Here is a 22,406-nt window from a genome sequence, read left to right as displayed (position 1 = left end):
GATTTAATAATAATCAAGTAAATAGAGAATATCAATGAACAAAACCCCCTAAAATAGCAAATACAGCTCCTATCACATCACTGCACCTGCGTGGCGGTAGGGTGAGTACACACCACGCCCTCCGGTTCCTCACACTGTGACCTCTGCATGACAGAGAACACACACGACAGTGAGACACACACGAGACAAAAATTATTGTGCATTTTACACTAAAATATATTTTTTTTATAATGAATTTAAATTCATCTTTAGAATATTTTATTCTTATTTTTTATTTTATTAATTAATAATTCCAATAAAATGTTTTTCTTATTTATTTTATTTTTCAGAACTATAATTTCTATTTCATCAAATTCATGATTAGGATGCTGAATTGGCTTAGAAATTAATTTACTTAGATTTATCCCCTTAATCTCTTCCCCCAATAATCTATTAAATTCAGAAGCTTCCTTAAAATATTTTTTAACTCAATCTATTGCATCAATTATTTTTTTATTTTCTATCCTATTGAATTTATTTCTTATAAAAATATTTATTAATGATTTATTATCAATTATTATAAATTCTGCAATATTAATAAAAATAGGTTCTGTTCCTTTTCATTTTTGATTTCCTAATATTATAGAAGGATTATCATGATTTAATAGATTTATTTTAATAACATGACAAAAAATTTCACCAATAATTTTATTATCTTATTATATAAATTTTATTTTTTTAATTTTTGAATTAAGGATTAGACGGAGAAGAGGACAAGGGATGAGGAAGAGAGGTAAATTTCAGGAAACTATTGAGCAAGTAGGGTAGGGGCCTGCCCGGAGGAATGAGGTCCGCTAAATCAGATAGCTTGGACCATAGAGGGTGGGATGACAGCTGTAACATTTTACCAACAAACCGGTCAGACAGGAATTGGCGACGGATAGGATAAGGAGGATCAACACACTCAACCTGCAGTGCGTTGGTGGGAGAAGACTTCATTGCACCTATAATAATTCGTAGGCATTTGTATTGGATCCTATTGAGTTTTTCAGTAGCAACTTTGTTAAAGGGGTCTAAAACAAATAATCCGTAGTCAATGTGACTACGGATTATGGCATTGTACAGTAGTTTGAGAGTATAAGAGTGTGCACGCCACCACACACCAGACACAGCTCTTAAAGCGTTGATGCCGTTTTCACATTTTTTACTGACATGTTCAGCATGGGCAATTCCGTTCAGTCTTTTATCGAGAATCATGCCTAAGAATTTAACATTTTCTGCTAATTGGATAGTATTATCCCAATACCCACTAAAACCTCACGGTGCTCCTCCTCGACCGCCACTGGCCGCGAGACACGGGGACGTGAGTCTTCCGCGAAACGCGGCGGCGGGAGCCTGCAAGGCACGTCGCGGAGTCAAGGGTGTGTGGGCACCCTCGACGGCCTGCTCGGAGTAGCGCGCGGGAGCAACCTGTGCGTGCCTACTCGGGCCAGGTTGGTAGGCGGTCAGCTTCCCCAAGCTGACCGCCGCACATTAGGGCGGAAGGCGGCGATCGTGTGCCGCCCTCCGGCGACCCGGTCTCTTACGGCGGATGGCGACTTCGGCAAAAGCCTCCCTCGCCCGTTCCGCCGACTCCTTCTCGAGCACCACTGCCTCGCAGAAGGATGAGACCGCATCCCACGACGTCTCGCTGCCGGCCATAGCCTTGACCACGGCCGGCAGGGAAAGGTCGTCCCCTATGACGTCGCGCAAAGCGCGACGTTGAGACGCCCAGGCTGAGCACACCTCCAACGTGTGCTGGGCCGTCTCATCGAGGCAGTCGTCGCAGTGGTGGCAGCGAGCGTCGGGCTCCCTCCCGGCGATCCGACACAAGTAACCCCCGAAGCAGCCATGCCCCGTGAGCACCTGTGTCATGCGGAAGGTTAGGACGCCGTGACGCCGCGCTAACCACTGGCGGAACACTGGACGAACAGCCTCGATCGTCCTCAGGCCGGCAGTTGGTGTTGCCAGCCGAGTTTCCCACAACTCCATTGCGGCTTCCCGCACCTCCTCAGTGCGTGCCTGGCTTGCCGGTTCCCCGGACACTAGGCCTATTATTTCTTCATTTGGTTCATATATTTCATTATTTTCCATAATTTTAATTATTATTATTATTTGAGAATCAATAATTAATCAACGAATAATCCTATTTTCATTAAATATACCATCCTCTATTGAATGATATCAAAATTTACCTCCTTCTGAACATTCTTATAATGAACTTCCTATTTTAAGAAATTTCTAAAATGGCAGATTATATGTAATGGATTTAAACCCCATTTATAAAGGAATATCCTTTTTTTAGAAATGGCAACCTGATCTAATTTAAATTACCAAAATAGAGCTTCTCCATTAATAGAACAAATTATTTTTTTTCATGACCATACATTAATTATTTTAATTATAATTACAATTTTAGTAGCATATTTAATAATAAATTTATTTTTCAATAATTATATTAATCGATTTTTATTAGAGGGTCAAATAATTAAATTAATTTGAACTATTTTACCAGCTATTACTTTAATTTTTATTGCACTTCCATCATTACGATTGTTATATATTTTTAACCGACTTCTGTAAGAAAAGGAGGTTATCAATTCGACTGTATTTTTTATTTTTTTATTTTTTTTTTTTATTTTTTTTTATGTTTGTTACCTCATAACTTTTTGACTGGGTGAACCGACCGGCAGACGGGTACAGAAGGTGCAGGAGGAGGAAGACCGACTGTACCGCGTCTATGTCGAGGCGAGAACGCAGCTGCAGGAGGAGATCGGTCGTGTGAAAGGCGAGTCGCACGACCGGTTGATCGCGGGGATAGACTTAGACCCGTACGGCACACCTTACCGAATGGTGCTCGGTAGGTTACGGGCTTGGGCACCACCACTGACGCAGACACTCCGACCGGACATTCTCCGAGGGGTTCTGTCGTCGCTATTCCCGCAGCGGGCCAGTTTTGCACCACCCAGTATGGCCCGCCCTGCAGCGCGTGAGGAGGAAGAGGAGGACGACGAGGACAGCGTCACACCACCGGTGGAGGAGGAAGAGGAGGACGACGAGGACAGCGTCACACCACCGGTGGAGGAGGAGGAGCTCGAAGAAGCTGTACGCCGATCTCGGCTCAAGAGCACCGCCCCGGGCTTGGATGGCATTCCCGGCCGGGCGCTAACTCTGGCCCTCAACACCTTAGGGCCCAGAGTGCGAGGACTATTCACTGCCTGTCTGGCTCAAGCCATAATTCCACAGCGGTGGAAGACAGGCAGGTTAGTCCTCATCAAGAAGGAGGGTCGCCCGGCGGATTCAGCCTCCGCCTACAGGCCCATCGTGCTCTTGAGCGAGATCGCCAAGCTAGTTGAGCGTGTTGTAGCCAGGAGGCTACAACACCATTTGGAGGGGACAGGTCCGGACCTCTTGGACCACCAGTATGGCTTCCGTAGGGGGCGATCGACGGTGGATGCCATACTGGAGGTAAAGTCCTATGCGCAGGATGCGGTGGCCCGAGGCAATGGAGTCTTGGCGGTGTCTTTAGACATCGCCAACGCCTTCAACTCCCTGCCATGGCCCTGCATAAAGGAGGCACTGTTATACTATCGTGTGCCTCCATACCTGCGCCGCGTCATCGGGGCTTACCTGTCCGGTAGGTCTGTGACCTTTCCAGCTCCTGGAGGAGGTTGGAAGGAGTTCGTTGTGTCGGCCGGTGCTCCACAAGGATCGGTGCTGGGTCCGATCCTCTGGAACATCGGATACGACTGGGTGCTGCGGGGCGGCACCCTGAGGGGGATAAAGGTCCTCTGTTACGCCGATGACACGCTGGTCTTGGCGCAGCAGTGGACCTATCGAGAGGCGGCAGTCCTCGCGACTGCTGGAGTTGCGGAGGTAGTCGGCCGCATAAAGCGGCTGGGCTTGGAAGTCTCCCTCAACAAGTCCGAGGCAATCTACTTCCATGCTCCTCGAAAGGGCCCACCGGCAGATGCCCACATCGTCGTCGGTGGCGTCAAAATTGACGTTGCCCGGAGCATGAAGTACCTCGGACTTGTTCTGGATGGTCGGTGGAATTTTCGGGGCCGCTTTACATCTTTGGCCCCGAAACTGTTGAAGACAGCGGCGGCACTGGCGCGCCTTTTGCCCAATGTGGATGGGCCGAGCGCCTCTAGCCGTCGGCTGTACACCGGAGTGGTCCGATCCGACCGGCACAACATCACTCTGCTGCGACGTGCGCAGAGGGTGATGGCCATCCGGGCGATACGGGGGTACCGGACCATCTCCGGTGAAGTGGCGTGCGTGCTGGCTGGAGTCATACCGTGGGACCTGGATGCTCTTTCTCTGGCGTCGGTCTATTGCCGGCGTCGAGGCCTAGCGTCCGGGGAACCGGCAAGCCAAGCACGCACTGAGGAGGCGCGGGTAGCCGCGGTTGAAATGTGGGAAACTCGGCTGGCAAATCCATCTGCCGGCCTGAGGAAGATCGAGGCTGTTCGTCCAGTGTTCCGCCAGTGGTTAGCGCGGCGTCACGGCGTCCTAACCTTCCGCACGACACAGGTGCTCACGGGGCATGGCTGCTTCGGGGGTTACCTGTGTCGGATCGCCGGGAGGGAGCCCGACGCTCGCTGCCACCACTGCGACGACTGCCTCGACGAGACGGCCCAGCACACGTTGGAGGTGTGCTCAGCCTGGGCGTCTCAACGTCGCGCTTTGCGCGACGTCATAGGGGACGACCTTTCCCTGCCGGCCGTGGTCAAGGCTATGGCCGGCAGCGAGACGTCGTGGGATGCGGTCTCATCCTTCTGCGAGGCAGTGGTGCTCGAGAAGGAGTCGGCGGAACGGACGAGGGAGGCTTTTGCCGAAGTCGCCATCCGCCGTAAGAGACCGGGTCGCCGGAGGGCGGCACACGATCGCCGCCTTCCGCCCTAATGTGCTAGAGGGCGGTCAGCTTGGGGAAGCTGGCCGCCTACCAACCTGGCCCGAGTAGGCGCGGGCAGGTTGCTCCCGCGCGCTACTCCGAGCAGGCCGTCGAGGGTGCCCACACACCCTTGACTCCGCGACGTGCCTAGCAGGCTCCCGCCGCCGCGTTTCGTGGACGATTATAGTCCCCGCGTCTCGCGGCCAGTGGTGGTCGAGGAGGAGCATCGTGAGGTTTTAGTGGGTATTGGGATTGGCCTTCAGCCGGTCCACGAGTCCCACATAACCCGCTCGAGTCCCCACTCGGGCCGGTATCCGTCAAAAGGCCTTGGTGAAAGTTTCTTTAAGGTTGCCCGATCTGCTGGCACCCTTCCTTATCACCGCTAGGCTGTCCACCACCTGATTTTGTAGGTCAGACGCAAGTATGGCTTCGTCCTGCTCTTTCTCGGATGGTAGAGACATGTCCGAGAGCCTGGAGCTAGCCCTGGCCAGTACGGCCGCAGCGCTGTCAGACACCTCCTGTTCTGACCTCAGCGGCAACTCCTTCCTTTCTGCCTCACCTTTCCGTCTCCTCTCCTCTCCTTCACCAGAAGACCCCGACTGATCGATCGGCTTCCGAGGCCTCTTCCGCCTGTCCTTCAGGTATTGTGCCCGTGTCCTTGACTTCTCCGACACCATCGACACAAAACTTTCAGTATCTGAGTCCTTTGACTCCAACGCTCCCCACAACCGTCCATATGATGATCCGGACCCTCGTCTCGACCTGACACTACCGACAGTCGACATTCCGTCATCAACGTCCAATCTGGTCAGAACCACTCTCGGCTCCTTCCACACTCCTACGTTCTGGCCATCACCAACTGACCCCTCCGCAGCGACACCAACGATCCAACGATCGACACCAGTTTCAACTGAATCCGAGCGAAGAAAACTGAAAAAATCGGTTTTCGCCACTTACCGCCCGCACCTTCCTGCGCATTCCCGCGGGTTGTATACCACCTTGAAGGCCCCTCGGAGACCGAACGATCGACACCAGTTTCAACTGAATCCGAGCGGGGAAAACTGAAAAAATCGGTTTTCGCCACTTTTATTTCTATTCGTAATATCACAAATTGTGTTTACTCATGCCAACATTATCTACTAAAGCACACAGTAGACCGGGCACTCAAAACTATGTGCGAGGGAAATCCACCCAACTCCGACATCAGAAGTGCGATCGGTGTTGGCACAGAGAACAATGGAGATAACCACTGGCGTGCTATGTTCGAAGCCCTGTATACACCGAGGCTAATTCAGGGAGGTATATGTGGTTACCCACTTATGATCCTGACAAAGAAGACACGGACGCGAGATCGTGGTGCGCAACGGCTGACTTGTGCTTTTGACAAACTCCCCGAGAGGCAGTCAACTCGAGCTTGCTGTAAGTAAGGCACTGGAAGGTGAAGCATCTTTGTGGCTGTCTCAAACAGCGTACGAGAGTATGACATGCTACCCTCACAAATCACTGGACATTGTGATGTGGGCAAAGAAGAGGTTGCTGTGGCTACTGTACTCTCTCACATCACATCAGTCTGACCCGCGGCTTTAACGTATAGCGTTTACAACACTGAAGTGTTTGAGCGGTGGAAAAATGGCTGGCCATAAGTGAGCGGAATGCAGAAGCAAGCCTATCGATGCGACGGTACGAACACCTGTATCTTCAACGTTGAGTCAAGCGGTGCAGCAGCCGGCAGCGAGGCCTTTAGTGTGCTTCAAGTGTGGCAAACCGGGTCATATCGCCACAACGGTGAGTGGATGGAGCGGCGTGTGGACGTATGCAGTGTCCAATTTCCAAAGGGTAGGGTACAAGACAAAAGGTGAACTGTTTTGTTTTGTTTACGATTCTGGTGCTAAATTCTCGTTAGTTGAAAGTTTTTCTGTTACATTTAGTGGTCGACGGTTTAGTAATGTTGTTACTATGACCGGTATTAGTCAAACACGAGTATACAGTACCGAACAAATTCTGTGTTTTGTAGTATTAACGATTGCCCTCTTAGGATATTATTGTCGCGAGATTTTAAATCAGGGTTGTACAGTAAACATAACTGACTGACATTTTGTTTGACGGGAATCTTTATGTAAATTCAGTGAATAACGATAGTGTGAGTGAGTTGACTTTGACTGATATCTCAGCTGATATTACTGGTAGTGACCGGTGGTAGTGACCGGGTTGGTTCGAATCGCACAGTACAGCGGCGTCCATATAGGATGTCGCCGGACGAACGTAGCGTTATACGCAACAGAGTAAAGGAAGGTTTACACGTGAATATCATTAGGTCGAGCTGTCCTCCTTTTGAAAGTCCGGCTTTATTAGTAAAGAAGTATGACGGTTCAGACCGTATCTGTATTGACTATAGTGAGCTTAACAATAATACCAACCCTGACAGTTATCCGCTTCCATTAATTACTGATCAAACTTCACGTTTTCAGGGTGCTAATTATTTTTTGAAACTCTATAGCGCAAGCGGTTTTCATTTGATCACAGTAAACGAAAATTCTGTAGACAGTACTGCTTTCATAACAGCTGAAGGGCAGTTTGAATTCTTGACTGTGCCTTTTGGTCTGAAGAATTCAATTTCGATTTTTCAGAAGACAATTGTGATCGTGTTGGGTGATTTGGTTCGTGATTGCGTGGTGGTGTATTTTGAGGACATTTTGACATTGACATTGTCTCAACCGATTTAGCGGTCCAGTATGGGAGGACTTAATGCAGTGTTGGAAGCTGTGACAAGGGCTGGTTTCTCTTTGAACCTAGTGAAGTGTTCCTTTTGAAGTGGAGGCTAGTCAGGTCTCTATCGCCTCCAGAGACTGTGATTAAGTAGTAGCAGTTCGTCGGATTAGCTTCCTATTTCCGTCAGTTTTGAATCTGTTGTTCGTCTCGAGGCTGAGGGGACTATTGAACAGCATTTTGACTTTTGCTGGTTTCCGGTCATGGTGTGCTGGAGGATTTGTGGATGTCTGCGTTACTTGTAGGGTCGCGAAATCTCACTCAGGAACAGTTCAAACTGGCCTGCATCAAATCCCTAAGGTAATGATGCCGTGAAATACGGTTCGTGTAGACGTGGCGAATAGGCTCAGCGGTGAAACGATAAGGAGTACATTTTCATTCTGACAGACGCGTTCGCGAAGTGTGTTCTTTTGTTTCGTGCGGCAGGCATTGACTCTTGGAGTGTTCACGAGGTGACTTGTGGCTTTGTTTGGGGCTCCAACTCGCATCATAGCTGACCAGGGAAGATTGTTTTACTGGTGGTAGTTTTCACTAGTAGACTTAGGTTGGCATCTTACGGCGGCGGGCTTACCCAGTGCTAACAGGCAGGTAAAGCGCGTCAGAAGTGTGTTAAAGTCCATGTCGACAACGTTTGAGACTAGCGGTGGTAATAAGTTGTGGCAAGAATCTGTAGGAGGGTACAACTCGAGATAAATTGTACGATGAACCGGTAGATTTTAATTCATAAAATAACGATACCGTTATCATTGATGTGTATCGGTGGTGTGTATCATTGATGTGTCATTGATGTGTATCATTGGTGTGTGTCATTGATTTGTCGTTAATGTGTGTCAATGGTGTGTATCTGTGGTGTGTATCTTTGATGTGTATCATTGGTATGTATCATTGATTTATATCATTTATGTGTAGTAGTGAGGTATAGACTGTCGTTGACATTGACGAAATTCGTTAAGTAGTATCAGACATTATTACGAAGTGTGCGGAATATGGTAGGTCCCGTTTTGATATGACAAAAACGAAAGTAAGTAAGTTTTCTGTTGGCGTATTGTTAATATTGTAAAGTTAATAAGTGTAAAAATTCGATTCAAAATTTAAAGGTTCATTTAAGGTTGTCAGTTTTGGTTCTGTAAATTGTAAACGTCTTGTAACGTACAAATTTGCTCACGATAGGTTGAGGAAAATGCCAGCAAGTCATGTACCCGACGAAATCAATGTGTAATTTATGATGTTGTTGATGATATGATGGTGTTCAAGCTTAAGTAATTGAAGAGACTCGAGTAAATGGTTCTATCGGCCGTAATGTGTTCGACCGTACCAGTAGTTATTTCGTAGTCGTAGCCCGGTAGAAATCGGTATCTCTTGGGGCAACTCAAGTAGTCCGTGGGTGCGCGGTGTGCGTTTAACTCTGGCGGAGGTCGTGGTCTGTAGAGACCGTAGCGTGTTGTCGCAGGTGTGACATACACGGGCTATCCACGCGGTGGATATGCGTATTGAGAGGTTTTCGACCGTACTGAGGTCGTGGTCTGCAGAGACCGTAGCGTGTTGTCGCAGAGGTGACGTACACGGGCGATCCACTCGATTGATATGCGTATTGAGATGTGAGAGAGCAATTTGATTGCTGTTCGGCTGGAGAGCTGTGGCGTTAGAGGTCTTTACTCGGAGGTTTCTGTTAATTTGGTTGTAACTTGTTGCTGAAGTAAAGTGAAGTAAAGTAAAGTAAAGTGAAGTTTTGGTTATGATGTCGATGGTACATGGCTGTGGTATTTGTGTGTAGTGGTTAGTTACAATTATGATCCAGATTGGTGTCAAATTGTAGTGTCCAGTTGATCTGGTGTCGAGTTGATCTGGTGTCGAGTTGATCTGGTGTCGAGTTGATCTGGTGTCGAGTTGATCTAGTGTCGAGGGTCAAGTTGTTCAGGTATAAGGTTCAGGTATAAGGTTCAGGTATATAGTTCAGGTATACAGTTCAGGTACACAGTTCAGGTATACAGTTCAGGTATAAGGTTCTGGTATACAATTACTAGTGTAATTACTAGTGTACGTCTATTACAATTCTAGTGTACGGTTCTGGAAGTTGGTTGGTAAGGTTCTGATGTAGGTTGGCCGAGCGGTACGAGGTACTGTTGTAGCTTTTTCTTCTAGGCTAACCAACACACGAGGACGTGTGCTAGCAGGATGGCCGTGTCGGAATTTGTAGTATTGATGTGGTTCCGGAACGCCAGCGCCATCTATTGGCGCTCGACAGAGTTAGTGTTATGCATTGGTATGGTAGGGGCGAGTCGAAGCGTGGCCGACGGACCTCGACTCACTTTGTGTTTGGCAGTCGGCCGGTGCAGACGACACTGAAACTGTCCCGCGTTCCGTGTTGTGTATCTACCTACTGGGATAGCGGTAGCTGCTTTCTTGTGTATTGATTACGGTGTTGTAATTAATTCGTAATATCACAAATTGTGTTTACTCATGCCAACATTATCCACTAAAGCACACAGTAGACCGGGCACTCAAAACTATGTGCGAGGGAAATCCACCCAACTCCGACGTATATATATATATATAATAATAAATTTAATTAATGTATATATATATTAATATTAATTATTAAATTTTTAATATTTTTCTTTCTCCTATTTTTATAATATTCATATTAAAAATTAAAATATATAATAAACGATTAATAATTATTTAAAAAATTATATTATAAATATAATATTAATTAAATAATAATTAATTAATTTAAAAAATAATAATAATAATAATACTTTATTGCATTGAAAAAATATATATATATATAAAATTTACACAGAAAAAAAAATAGAAAAGAAAAGAAAACGAAGGATACATAGGTACTTAAATTAACATGTGCAATGGCGGCCTTATCACTGCAAGTGATCTCTTACAGGCAACCATTAAAAGTGCAGGACTTATGCAAGAAATTATCGTAAGGCGCAAAAAGTATTACTTAACAAATAAAAAAAAGCTAAAATAAGCTTTTGGGTTCATACCCCAAATATAAAGGAAATCCCTTTTGTTTTAAAATAAAGTGCCTGATAAAAGGATTATTCTGATAGGATAAATAATGTAATTATTTACCTTTATTATATTTTATAGAATTAAACTATATCTAATAATTTCAAAAATTATTGTGCATTTTACACTAAAATATAATTTTTTTATAATGAATTTAAATTCATCTTTAGAATATTTTATTCTGATTTTTTATTTTATTAATTAATAATTCCAATAAAATATTTTTCTTATTTATTTTATTTTTCAGAACTATAATTTCTATTTCATCAAATTCATGATTAGGATGCTGAATTGGCTTAGAAATTAATTTACTTAGATTTATCCCCTTAATCTCTTCCCCCAATAATCTATTAAATTCAGAAGCTTCCTTAAAATATTTTTTAACTCAATCTATTGCATCAATTATTTTTTTATTTTCTATCCTATTGAATTTATTTCTTATAAAAATATTTATTAATGATTTATTATCAATTATTATAAATTCTGCAATATTAATAAAAATAGGTTCTGTTCCTTTTCATTTTTGATTTCCTAATATTATAGAAGGATTATCATGATTTAATAGATTTATTTTAATAACATGACAAAAAATTTCACCAATAATTTTATTATCTTATAATATAAATTTTATTTTTTTAATTTTTGAATTAAGGATTAGACGGAGAAGAGGACAAGGGATGAGGAAGAGAGGTAAATTTCAGGAAACTATTGAGCAAGTAGGGTAGGGGCCTGCCCGGAGGAATGAGGTCCGCTAAATCAGATAGCTTGGACCATAGAGGGTGGGATGACAGCTGTAACATTTTACCAACAAACCGATCAGACAGGAATTGGCGACGGATAGGATAAGGAGGATCAACACACTCAACCTGCAGTGCGTTGGTGGGAGATGACTTCATTGCACCTATAATAATTCGTAGGCATTTGTATTGGATCCTATTGAGTTTTTCAGTAGCAACTTTGTTAAAGGGGTCTAAAACAAATAATCCGTAGTCAATGTGACTACGGATAATGGCATTGTACAGTAGTTTGAGAGTATAAGGGTGTGCACGCCACCACACACCAGACACAGCTCTTAAAGCGTTGATGCCGTTTTCACATTTTTTACTGACATGTTCAGCATGGGCAATTCCGTTCAGTCTTTTATCGAGAATCATGCCTCAGAATTTAACATTTTCTGCTAATTGGATAGTATTATCCCAATACCCACTAAAACCTCACGGTGCTCCTCCTCGACCGCCACTGGCCGCGAGACACGGGGACGTGAGTCTTCCGCGAAACGCGGCGGCGGGAGCCTGCAAGGCACGTCGCGGAGTCAAGGGTGTGTGGGCACCCTCGACGGCCTGCTCGGAGTAGCGCGCGGGAGCAACCTGTGCGTGCCTACTCGGGCCAGGTTAGTAGGCGGTCAGCTTCCCCAAGCTGACCGCCCTCTAGCACATTAGGGCGGAAGGCGGCGATCGTGTGCCGCCCTCCGGCGACCCGGTCTCTTACGGCGGATGGCGACTTCGGCAAAAGCCTCCCTCACCCGTTCCGCCGACTCCTTCTCGAGCACCACTGCCTCGCAGAAGGATGAGACCGCATCCCACGACGTCTCGCTGCCGGCCGTGGTCAAGGCTATGGCCGGCAGCGAGACGAAGAAGCGAGGGAAAGGTCGTCCCCTATGACGTCGAGACGTTGAGACGCCCAGGCTGAGCACACCTCCAACGTGTGCTGGGCCGTCTCATCGAGGCAGTCGTCGCAGTGGTGGCAGCGAGCGTCGGGCTCCCTCCCGGCGATCTGACACAAGTAACCCCCGAAGCAGCCATGCCCCGTGAGCAGCATGCGGAAGGTTAGGACGCCGTGACGCCGCGCTAACCACTGGCGGAACACTGGACGAACAGCCTCGATCGTCCTCAGGCCGGCAGTTGGTGTTGCTAGCCGAGTTTCCCACAACTCCATTGCGGCTACCCGCACCTCCTCAGTGCGTGCCTGGCTTGCCGGTTCCCCGGACACTAGGCCTATTATTTCTTCATTTGGTTCATATATTTCATTATTTTCCATAATTTTCATTATTATTATTATTTGAGAATCAATAATTAATCAACGAATAATCCTATTTTCATTAAATATACCATCCTCTATTGAATGATATCAAAATTTACCTCCTTCTGAACATTCTTATAATGAACTTCCTATTTTAAGAAATTTCTAATATGGCAGATTATATGTAATGGATTTAAACCCCATTTATAAAGGAATATCCTTTTTTTAGAAATGGCAACCTGATCTAATTTAAATTACCAAAATAGAGCTTCTCCATTAATAGAACAAATTATTTTTTTTCATGACCATACATTAATTATTTTAATTATAATTACAATTTTAGTAGCATATCTATATATATAAAAGGACTTGTCCTCACTGACTGAGGTAAGACGCACGCACAGCCGTAACCGCTGTGCGTGAAACGTGAAATTTGGACAAAAGTTTACTTTCGTAATCTGGACATCCACTAAGAAGGGATTTTGAAAAATTTTAACCCTAAAGGGGTGAAATAGGGGTTCAAAGTTTGTATGGAAAAAAATTTAAATCGGCACCGAATTTTGTAAAATTTGAAATTTAGATTTTTAAAAGTATTTAATTGAATACGTGTTTCATCGTTTTCTAGAATTCACCCCCTAAGGATGCAAATAAGGGGTTGAAAGTTTGTATGGGAAAATTCTCAAATCGCCGATTTTTAAAAAAATTGATATTTAGACTCTTAAAAATATTTCATTGAACACATGTTTCATGGGTTATTAGAATTCACCCTTAAATACGCAAGCGTAGCTGCGCGTGTGAGATTTATGTTTATATGCTTTAAGAATTTAGTTATAAGTAAATAAAATAGCAAATTAAGGTTGTTGAAGTAAAAGAGGTTATGAAATACACGTGTTTATTATATTTACCAGTGAAGATACAATACATACATTAACCACAAAATTATAATAAAAGGACTAGTTTATAATTAATTTATCCATCTAGAGAACAACTACACATATTTACCTGATAGTTGGGAAAAATAACAACTTAACTTTCAATGACTGATCGCTTAGCTTCAACAGAGGGAAAAGAGGACGATCCTTCTCGAACCCACTATTTAAAGCTTTTGCCATAGACAAATATCAATTGCCTTTACTACTGACCATAAATAAATATCTATGGTAATGATTCTATACATATATTTCTTATTATTAAAATATCATATTCATTATAATTTTATAGTAATTAATTAAAGTATTTTTATCGTAATAATATAACTTAAATATAAATAAACATTTCTGATCTATAACTTAATCATCCAAATTATATACATGTCTTAGACACCAAATTATAAAAAAGTCAAATGTCAATTCATTGTCAAATGTAATAGTTATATGTTTATCTCTTTCTATTTAAGTCTATAAATCTATTACGGCCAGACTGACAAAACTTCGTCCCCGAAGTTATATAACAAAAACATATTTTAAAAGAATATAGAAATTAAATTCAACATTTATATTGGATACACCTCAACATTTTATCATCGATTTCACTTTTTCAGACATATGTATATGTATAAAATACGTGAGCCACATATAGACACATCAACCGCACTCACCCGCTGCCAGTGCGACCGGCTGATGCCAAATATATGACCGACCAGCGGATAAATATGATATATATATAATACATAAGTCACATAAATAGACACATCAGCTGCATTCACCCGCTGCCAGTGCGACCAACCGATGCCAAGTATGTGATCGCCCAGCGGATAGATAAAATATGTAATATATAAGTCACATAAATAGACACATCAGCTGCATTCACCCGCTGCCGGTGCGACCAGCTGATGCCAAATATGTGATCGACCAGCGGATAGATAAAATATGTAATATATAAGTCACATAAATAGACACATCAGCTGCATTCACCCGCTGCCGGTGCGACCAGCTGATGCCAAATATGTGATCGACTAGCGGACATATATGAAAACATATAATGTATATAAAATATATATATATAACTAACTATACTATGCTAAGAAAATAACTAACTTACAATAACAAAAACTAACTACAATAAAAATAAAAACATTTCTTCTTTGTTTAGAAAAATAATATGTTTATATTAGTTTATACAATTTAAATTAATTCCTACTTAATAAAAAAAAAAGAAAGAAATAAAATAATTGCAATTAAAAGAATACAATGTTCAGGTAATATATTAAAAATTAATATTTATATATTAAAAATATTACATATTGATATTTTAATCATAGTTAACGTTTTCAACAGCAATATTTTCTTCTACCCATTCACCGGGCCATAACCGTAATTTTTCTTTAGCTACAATTATATCCCTAAAACTGCCTAAACCTTTTAGAGTAAAACGATCGTTGGGAAGAATTGAAGAAATCTTATAAGGACCTTTAAATTTAGGTTTTAATTTTTCGTTACGCCTATGATCCTGATGCACATAAACTAAATCACCTGTACGAAAAAGTTTATCATTTCGTCTAAAGGAATCAAATCGCCGTTTAAATTTTTCGGATATCTGTTGCAGACGTTGCTTAGCAAGCTCACGATCAGCGGCAATATCAATATGTGGTTCAAACCTATTACTATCAACGACTTCATTTAACTTGGCTTGCACAATAGGTGTATTTGCCTCTACTCCTATTAATAATCGCAGCGGTGAAAAACCAGTGGATTTTTGAACCGTTGTATTAATAGATTGTTGAACTTTCCATAATCCGCTCGGCCAATCTGACGGTTCATTACATATGGTACTTAACATATTGATTATCGTTGATACATAACGTTCAACTTGGCCGTTACCTCTCGGTGTACCTGTGGCTATCATGTGGTGCTTAATATGTAATTCTCTAAAAAGATTTTGTATGTGACGAGAACTGAAATTGGTTCCACGATCAGTTACAATTAAGGATGGTGTGCCAAACAAAGTAATAGTTTCTTTTATAATTGGTATTAATTCCTGACTATTTAGTGTTATTAGTGGTTTTAATAAGTAAAATTTAGTAAAACCGTCAACTATAATCAAAATATATTTATAACCTTCTTCAGTGAGAGTGAAGGGTCCAGTACAGTCTAAATGTATAGTGTGAAACGGAATATTAATTTTAGTAATTGGATGCAAATAGCCTTGCTTAGGACCAGAATGCCCTTTTCTCTCCGTACAAATTAAACAATGAAATATATATTTTTTTATAAACACTACCATTCTAGGAAACCAAAAATACTCTCTTATTTTATGAAAGACTTTATATGATCCAACGTGACAATTATCATCATGAAACCATTTTAAAATGCTTAATCTATAACCCTTCGGTACAAACATTTTAGGTTCCTCTTCATGGTTACTTTTATAACATAACAAGTCATTTTTAATTAAATAACGATTAGAATCTATCTCACCGGTTTGTAACTGAGAAATAATAGTCTGGGTCTCTAGGTCATTGTTTTGAGCAGTTTTTAACCATGATTGTGAACTAACATTGTCATCGGAGATCTCAATTAAACTAATCTCGGGAAGGGATTGGGATTGACATTTAGAAATTGGGGACTCAACAGGATTCCGGCTAAGAAAATCTACATGACTAATAAATTTACCCTTCCTATACTTAATATCGAACCGGAAATCTTGCATAAAGGTCCACCAACGAGCAACTCGTGGTGATAAATCTTTTTTTGTCATTGTTGACTTTATCGAATTACAATCGGTAACTATAGTAAAGTAAATTCCAAGGAGGTAAACTCTGAAATGCTTCAGAGCATTATAAATACCTAACGTTTCTAGGTCATAAGAGCAATACTTGGCTTCTGTCGGAGTAGTTCTTTTACTATAGTATGCAACGACTTTATTAACATTATTAACTCTTTGTAAAAGTATTGCCCCGTAGCCGATCGAACTAGCGTCGGTGTGTAGTTCTGTAGGATACTCTGGATTAAAAATGGTTAAGAGAGGTTTTGAAACAAGGTGATCTATTATATATTTTCTAGCCACATCCTGCTCGAGGCCCCACTCCCATTTTTGGTCAATTTTCAACAATTTACTAATACAAGCTGTTCGTGAAGCAAAGTCAGGAATAAATTTACGAAAATAGCTAGACAGTCCCATAAATTGCCTAATTTGTTTAACATTACGAGGTATAGGGGAATGTACTAAAGCAGCCACTTTGGATTGACTAGGCCTAACACCGTCACGGGAGATATGCCTACCTAAATATTCAATGTTATCGACAAAGAATTTACATTTTTTTAAATTCACTGTGAATCCATTAGAACTAAGTGCTGCAATCGTTTGTTATAAATAATCTAGCCCTTGTTCAATACATCTAAACGGAATTAGAATATCATCAATATATATTACTAAAAATTTTAAATCTTTGACAGCTTTAGAGATTGCTCTCTGGAACACCGATGGACCGTTACAAATGCCAAATGGCATCTTTAAAAATTCATAATGCCCATCAGGTGTTACAAAAGCCGTATATTTTGTAGAGTTGTCAGAAACAGGTATTTGATGAAAACCATTTTTCATATCAATTGATATAAAAAGATTAGATTGACCTAACTTATCGATTTGGTCCTCAATAAGAGGGAGTGGGTATCTATCTCTTTCTATCAATTTATTTAACGCTCTGTAATCAACACACATTCTATCACTTCCATCTTTCTTTTTAACTAAAATTATAGGACTGGCAAACGAAGAATTACTCTCTTTTATTATCCGTTTATCTAATAAATCTTGTACTATTTCTTTAACCTTTTCTCTTTCTATTGGGGCTAATCTATAAGGTCTATAGTATACAACTTCTTTCCTTTTTAGTTTTATCTCTAATTCCCCACACCTAACGTTTCCCATAGATTCCAAAACAGAGGGATATTTTTGAAAAATGATTTTAATTTTGTTCTGTAACTCTTTATCTAAGTGCACCAACATTAATGTAAGTTCTGTAAATTGATCGTCACTATGAACGTCTAAAAAATTTATTTCTAAATTGCTTTTATGTTTTCGCACTAAACGAGAGCCTACGGAATCTGTCACTATTTCAATATCAGAATATTGTATAGCATTTCTACCTATTAACAGATCATAATGGCAATCAATGTCCCTAATTACATAGATGTCTAATTCTATACAAAGTTCCGGGAATTGAACCGGTACTGTTATCTTCGCAAAAACTTGTATACTTCCTTTACCTATTCCATAAACATAAAAAACACATGGTACGAGAGGGCATTCAAGGCGTTTTGCAACAGACTCCTTTACAATACTGCAATTGGCTCCAGTATCAATAAGCGAGTCTAGTGTTACATTATTAATAGATACTTTAGTTAGCTTTAGTTCGGATTTCCTAAAAAATTAACCTCCTTTTCACACGCAGGGACATTGTTACTGTTTACTTGCGGTTTGAATCGACAAAAAGCGCTTACATGACCGGGTTTTTTACAAAACGTGCAGAAATTTCTAACAAATTCGCGATCTCGTGTGTTTGGTTTATTTTTCTGTAAACCAGTGAACACCATAGGACACTGCGCTTTTGTATGTCCTAATTTACTACATACAAAACATTTTATTTCGTTAGACTTATCCTCAAATTTAGGACGCTTAGAATAATTAGGAACAAAAGAATTTTTGGAATACCTATTATCTTGCTCTAAAAGCCGTTTTTTAATTTTGACATATGAAGTAAATAATGCAATAAGTTCGGATGTATTTCTAACATTGCTATTGAAAGACGCCATTCTTACATTTACATCGGTTATACTACCACACACTAATTCAACTAATTGTATTTCACTAAAAGCAATCTTTGTATTACGTAACAGTCTTATCTTTTCTCTAGCATATTCGCAATAGGAAATGGCCGAGTCAGAGGTATATAACGCTGCTTTTTGTAACTTTTCCGTAAGATTTTTTTTTTCAGGAAATAAAGCTGTTAACTCTCTACGTAAATTCTCCCAAGAACGACCTTCTTCGGGATCCCAAGTCTCGAACCATAACAGCGCAGACCCTTTTAAAGCTTTACCTGCCTTAGCGACGGTAGCAATGCTACTCCACCCGAACTCCTTGGAGAGCGTTTCGAGGTTGTTGCACCAGGACTCAGCACCGAGGTCGCTCGCAGTTGGGTCGAAGACTGGTAAAACGATGTCGTCATCTCTCCGTTGTACACCGGAAAGAGTATCCTTCATCGCCTTAAGAAGTTCTTGTAACACAGGGAGATCCATTTCTAATACTGAAATAAATAATCAATGTTAATATTGTGGATTTCGTGGACACTATCCCACTTCTGATGTGAGATTTATGTTTATATGCTTTAAGAATTTAGTTATAAGTAAATAAAATAGCAAATTAAGGTTGTTGAAGTAAAAGAGGTTATGAAATACACGTGTTTATTATATTTACCAGTGAAGATACAATACATACATTAACCACAAAATTATAATAAAAGGACTAGTTTATAATTAATTTATCCATCTAGAGAACAACTACACATATTTACCTGATAGTTGGAAAAAATAACAACTTAACTTTCAATGACTGATCGCTTAGCTTCAACAGAGGGAAAAGAGGACGATCCTTCTCGAACCCACTATTTAAAGCTTTTGCCATAGACAAATATCAATTGCCTTTACTACTGACCATAAATAAATATCTATGGTAATGATTCTATACATATATTTCTTATTATTAAAATATCATATTCATTATAATTTTATAGTAATTAATTAAAGTATTTTTATCGTAATAATATAACTTAAATATAAATAAACATTTCTGATCTATAACTTAATCATCCAAATTATATACATGTCTTAGACACCAAATTATAAAAAAGTCAAATGTCAATTCATTGTCAAATGTAATAGTTATATGTTTATCTCTTTCTATTTAAGTCTATAAATCTATTACGCGCGTTCGCTAGTTCAATAATAAATTTATTTTTCAATAATTATATTAATCGATTTTTATTAGAGGGTCAAATAATTGAATTAATTTGAACTATTTTACCAGCTATTACTTTAATTTTTATTGCACTTCCATCATTACGATTGTTATATATTTTTAACCGACTTCTGTAAGAAAAGGAGGTTATCAATTCGACTGTATTTTTTTTTTTTTAATTTTTTTTTTATTTTTTTTTTTATTATTTTTTTTTATGTTTGTTACCTCATAACTTTTGACTGGGTGAACCGATTTTGATATTTTTTTTTTATTTGAAAGGTGAAGCTTCCCGAATGGTCCCATTTTTTTTTGGTCCATGTCTGACAATGGTATCCATGAGAAAATCACATAAGTCTTAAATTTGCATTAGGTATGTGCGCGACAAATAGACGCATAACTTAATGTCGCGCAAACTGATTTTGATGATTCTTATTTTATTTGAAAGGATACACTTCAAGGATAATTTGGTGAAAGTTTGGCTAGATTCCGATTATGGAATCCGGTGAAATTTGAGAAAGTTTGTTTTTTTTGGTAAAAAATTGATTATACTGTAATAGTTACAAGCAAAAACTTTTTAACTCGATGTCAGAAGTGAGATTCCTGATCGTTACATTTCTTTTCAATCAACCTCAAAAAAGAGAATGTTCTCATTTTCAACCAACTTCAAAAAAGGGAGATTCCCAATTCGCCCGAATACTTTTTATGTATGTTCTTGTCAATATACCAAAATGTTACTTTGCGCAAAAATAAACCCTAATTAAATGAAGTTTTACATGGGACAACCACAACCACTCGTTGACAACCACTACCACCACCATCACCACTCGTTCAAGAAGCATCATTTTAAGATCTACCCATCACTTAAAATCGTAAAATAAATTATTTTTTAACAAAAACAAAAACCGACTTCTAACAACGAACTAAAAAGTGAAAAATAATTTTACAAAGATTTTATAATTTTGAAGTCGGTGCTCAGTAGAACAGGCTTAGTAATTAGATATTGTAGTAAAGGTGTTGTATTAGCATTAGCTTGACACCGTTCGTTGTTAGAAGTCGGTTTTTGTTTTTGTTAAAAATTAATTTATAGATGAACTTAATAATCCTTTAATTACATTAAAATCAATTGGACATCAATGATATTGAAGATATGAATATTCTGATTTTAATAACATTGAATTTGATTCATATATAATTCAATCTAATGAAAATTTAAATAATTTTCGACTTTTAGATGTTGATAATCGAATTATTTTACCTATAAATAATCAAATTCGTATTTTAGTTACAGCTACAGATGTAATTCACTCTTGAACAATTCCATCATTAGGAGTAAAAATTGACGCTAATCCAGGACGATTAAATCAAACTAGATTTTTTATTAATCGTCCTGGAATTTATTATGGTCAATGTTCTGAAATTTGTGGGGCAAATCATAGTTTTATACCTATTGTTATTGAAAGAATCCCTATAAGAAACTTTATTAATTGAATTAATAATTATTCATTAGATGACTGAAAGCAAGTACTGGTCTCTTAAACCATTTTATAGTGAATTAGCATTTACTTCTAATGATAAAGAATTAGTTAATAAATAACATAAATATGTCAAATTTAAATTATTACTTTTTGTAATATTTTTTATTCCTCAAATAATACCTATCAATTGAATAATTTCATTATTATTTTTTATTTCTATTTTTATTAGTTTTATAATTATAAATTATTTTATTTTTAATTATAAAAATAATTTTAATTTTAAAAAAATTAATAAAAATAATTTCAAAAAAAATTTTTGAAAATGATAAATAATCTTTTTTCAATTTTTGATCCTTCAACAAATTTATTTAATTTCCCATTTAATTGAATTAGAACATTTATTGGATTATTATTTATTCCTTTATCTTTCTGATTTTTTCCTAATCGTCATTATTTATTATGAAATTTTATTTCTTATAAACTTCATAATGAATTTAAAACTTTATTAGGACCAAATAGAACTAATGGATCAAATTTTATTTTTATTTCATTATTCTTTTTTATTTTATTTAATATTTTTTTAGGTTTATTCCCATATATTTTTACTAGAACAAGTCATCTTAATGTATCCCTTTCATTATCTTTAACATTATGATTAAGATTTATAATTTATGGATGATTAAATAATACACAACATATATTTATTCATATAATTCCTCAGGGAACACCAACTATTTTAATACCTTTTATAGTACTAATTGAAACTATTAGTAATATTATTCGACCTGGAACTTTAGCAGTTCGATTAACAGCTAATATAATTGCAGGTCATTTACTTTTAACTTTATTAAGTAATACAGGTATTAAAATACTTAATTATTTATTAATTATTTTAATTATTGTTCAAATTTTATTATTAATTCTTGAATCTGCCGTAGCAATTATTCAATCTTATGTAATTTCTATTTTAAGAACTCTTTATTCTAGAGAAGTAAATTAATGTCTAATCATAATCATCCCTATCACTTAGTTGACTATAGACCTTGACCCTTAACAGGAGCTATTGGAGTAATAACCTTAGTAACTGGTTTAGTAAAATGATTTCATAATTTTAATATAAACTTATTATTTATTGGATATATTATCGTATTATTAACTATATTTCAATGATGACGAGATATTTGTCGAGAAAGAACATTCCAAGGAAAACATACTATTATAGTATCAAAAGGTTTACGGTGAGGAATAATTTT

At 39.2% G+C, this 22,406-nt stretch overlaps 1 protein-coding gene across 1 annotated transcript; it reads right to left on the bottom strand.

Annotated features, from left to right (window-relative positions):
* Positions 1-17,111: 17,111 nt before the first annotated feature.
* LOC146526646 (uncharacterized) lies at positions 17,112-19,639 on the bottom strand. Its single transcript, XM_085206904.1, has 2 exons — positions 19,236-19,639; positions 17,112-18,968 (listed from the first exon to the last, which is right to left on the bottom strand). The coding sequence occupies exon 2, from the start codon at positions 18,958-18,960 to the stop codon at positions 18,073-18,075; it is 888 nt and encodes a 295-aa protein (XP_085063030.1). The 5' UTR covers positions 18,961-18,968; positions 19,236-19,639; the 3' UTR covers positions 17,112-18,072.
* Between the last annotated feature and the right edge of the window lie 2,767 nt (positions 19,640-22,406).

Source organism: Heliconius melpomene, unplaced genomic scaffold, assembly GCF_056956725.1.
Source record: "Heliconius melpomene rosina isolate 202511_hmr_F unplaced genomic scaffold, ASM5695672v1 Hmr00205, whole genome shotgun sequence".
Lineage (NCBI taxonomy): Eukaryota > Metazoa > Arthropoda > Insecta > Lepidoptera > Nymphalidae > Heliconius > Heliconius melpomene.
This window is presented reverse-complemented; position numbering and strand designations above follow the sequence as displayed.

Coding starts and splice junctions, on each gene's coding strand:
- LOC146526646 (XM_085206904.1), bottom strand. CDS start 18,960: ATGGATCTCCCTGTGTTACAAGAACTTCTTAAGGCGATGAAGGATACT.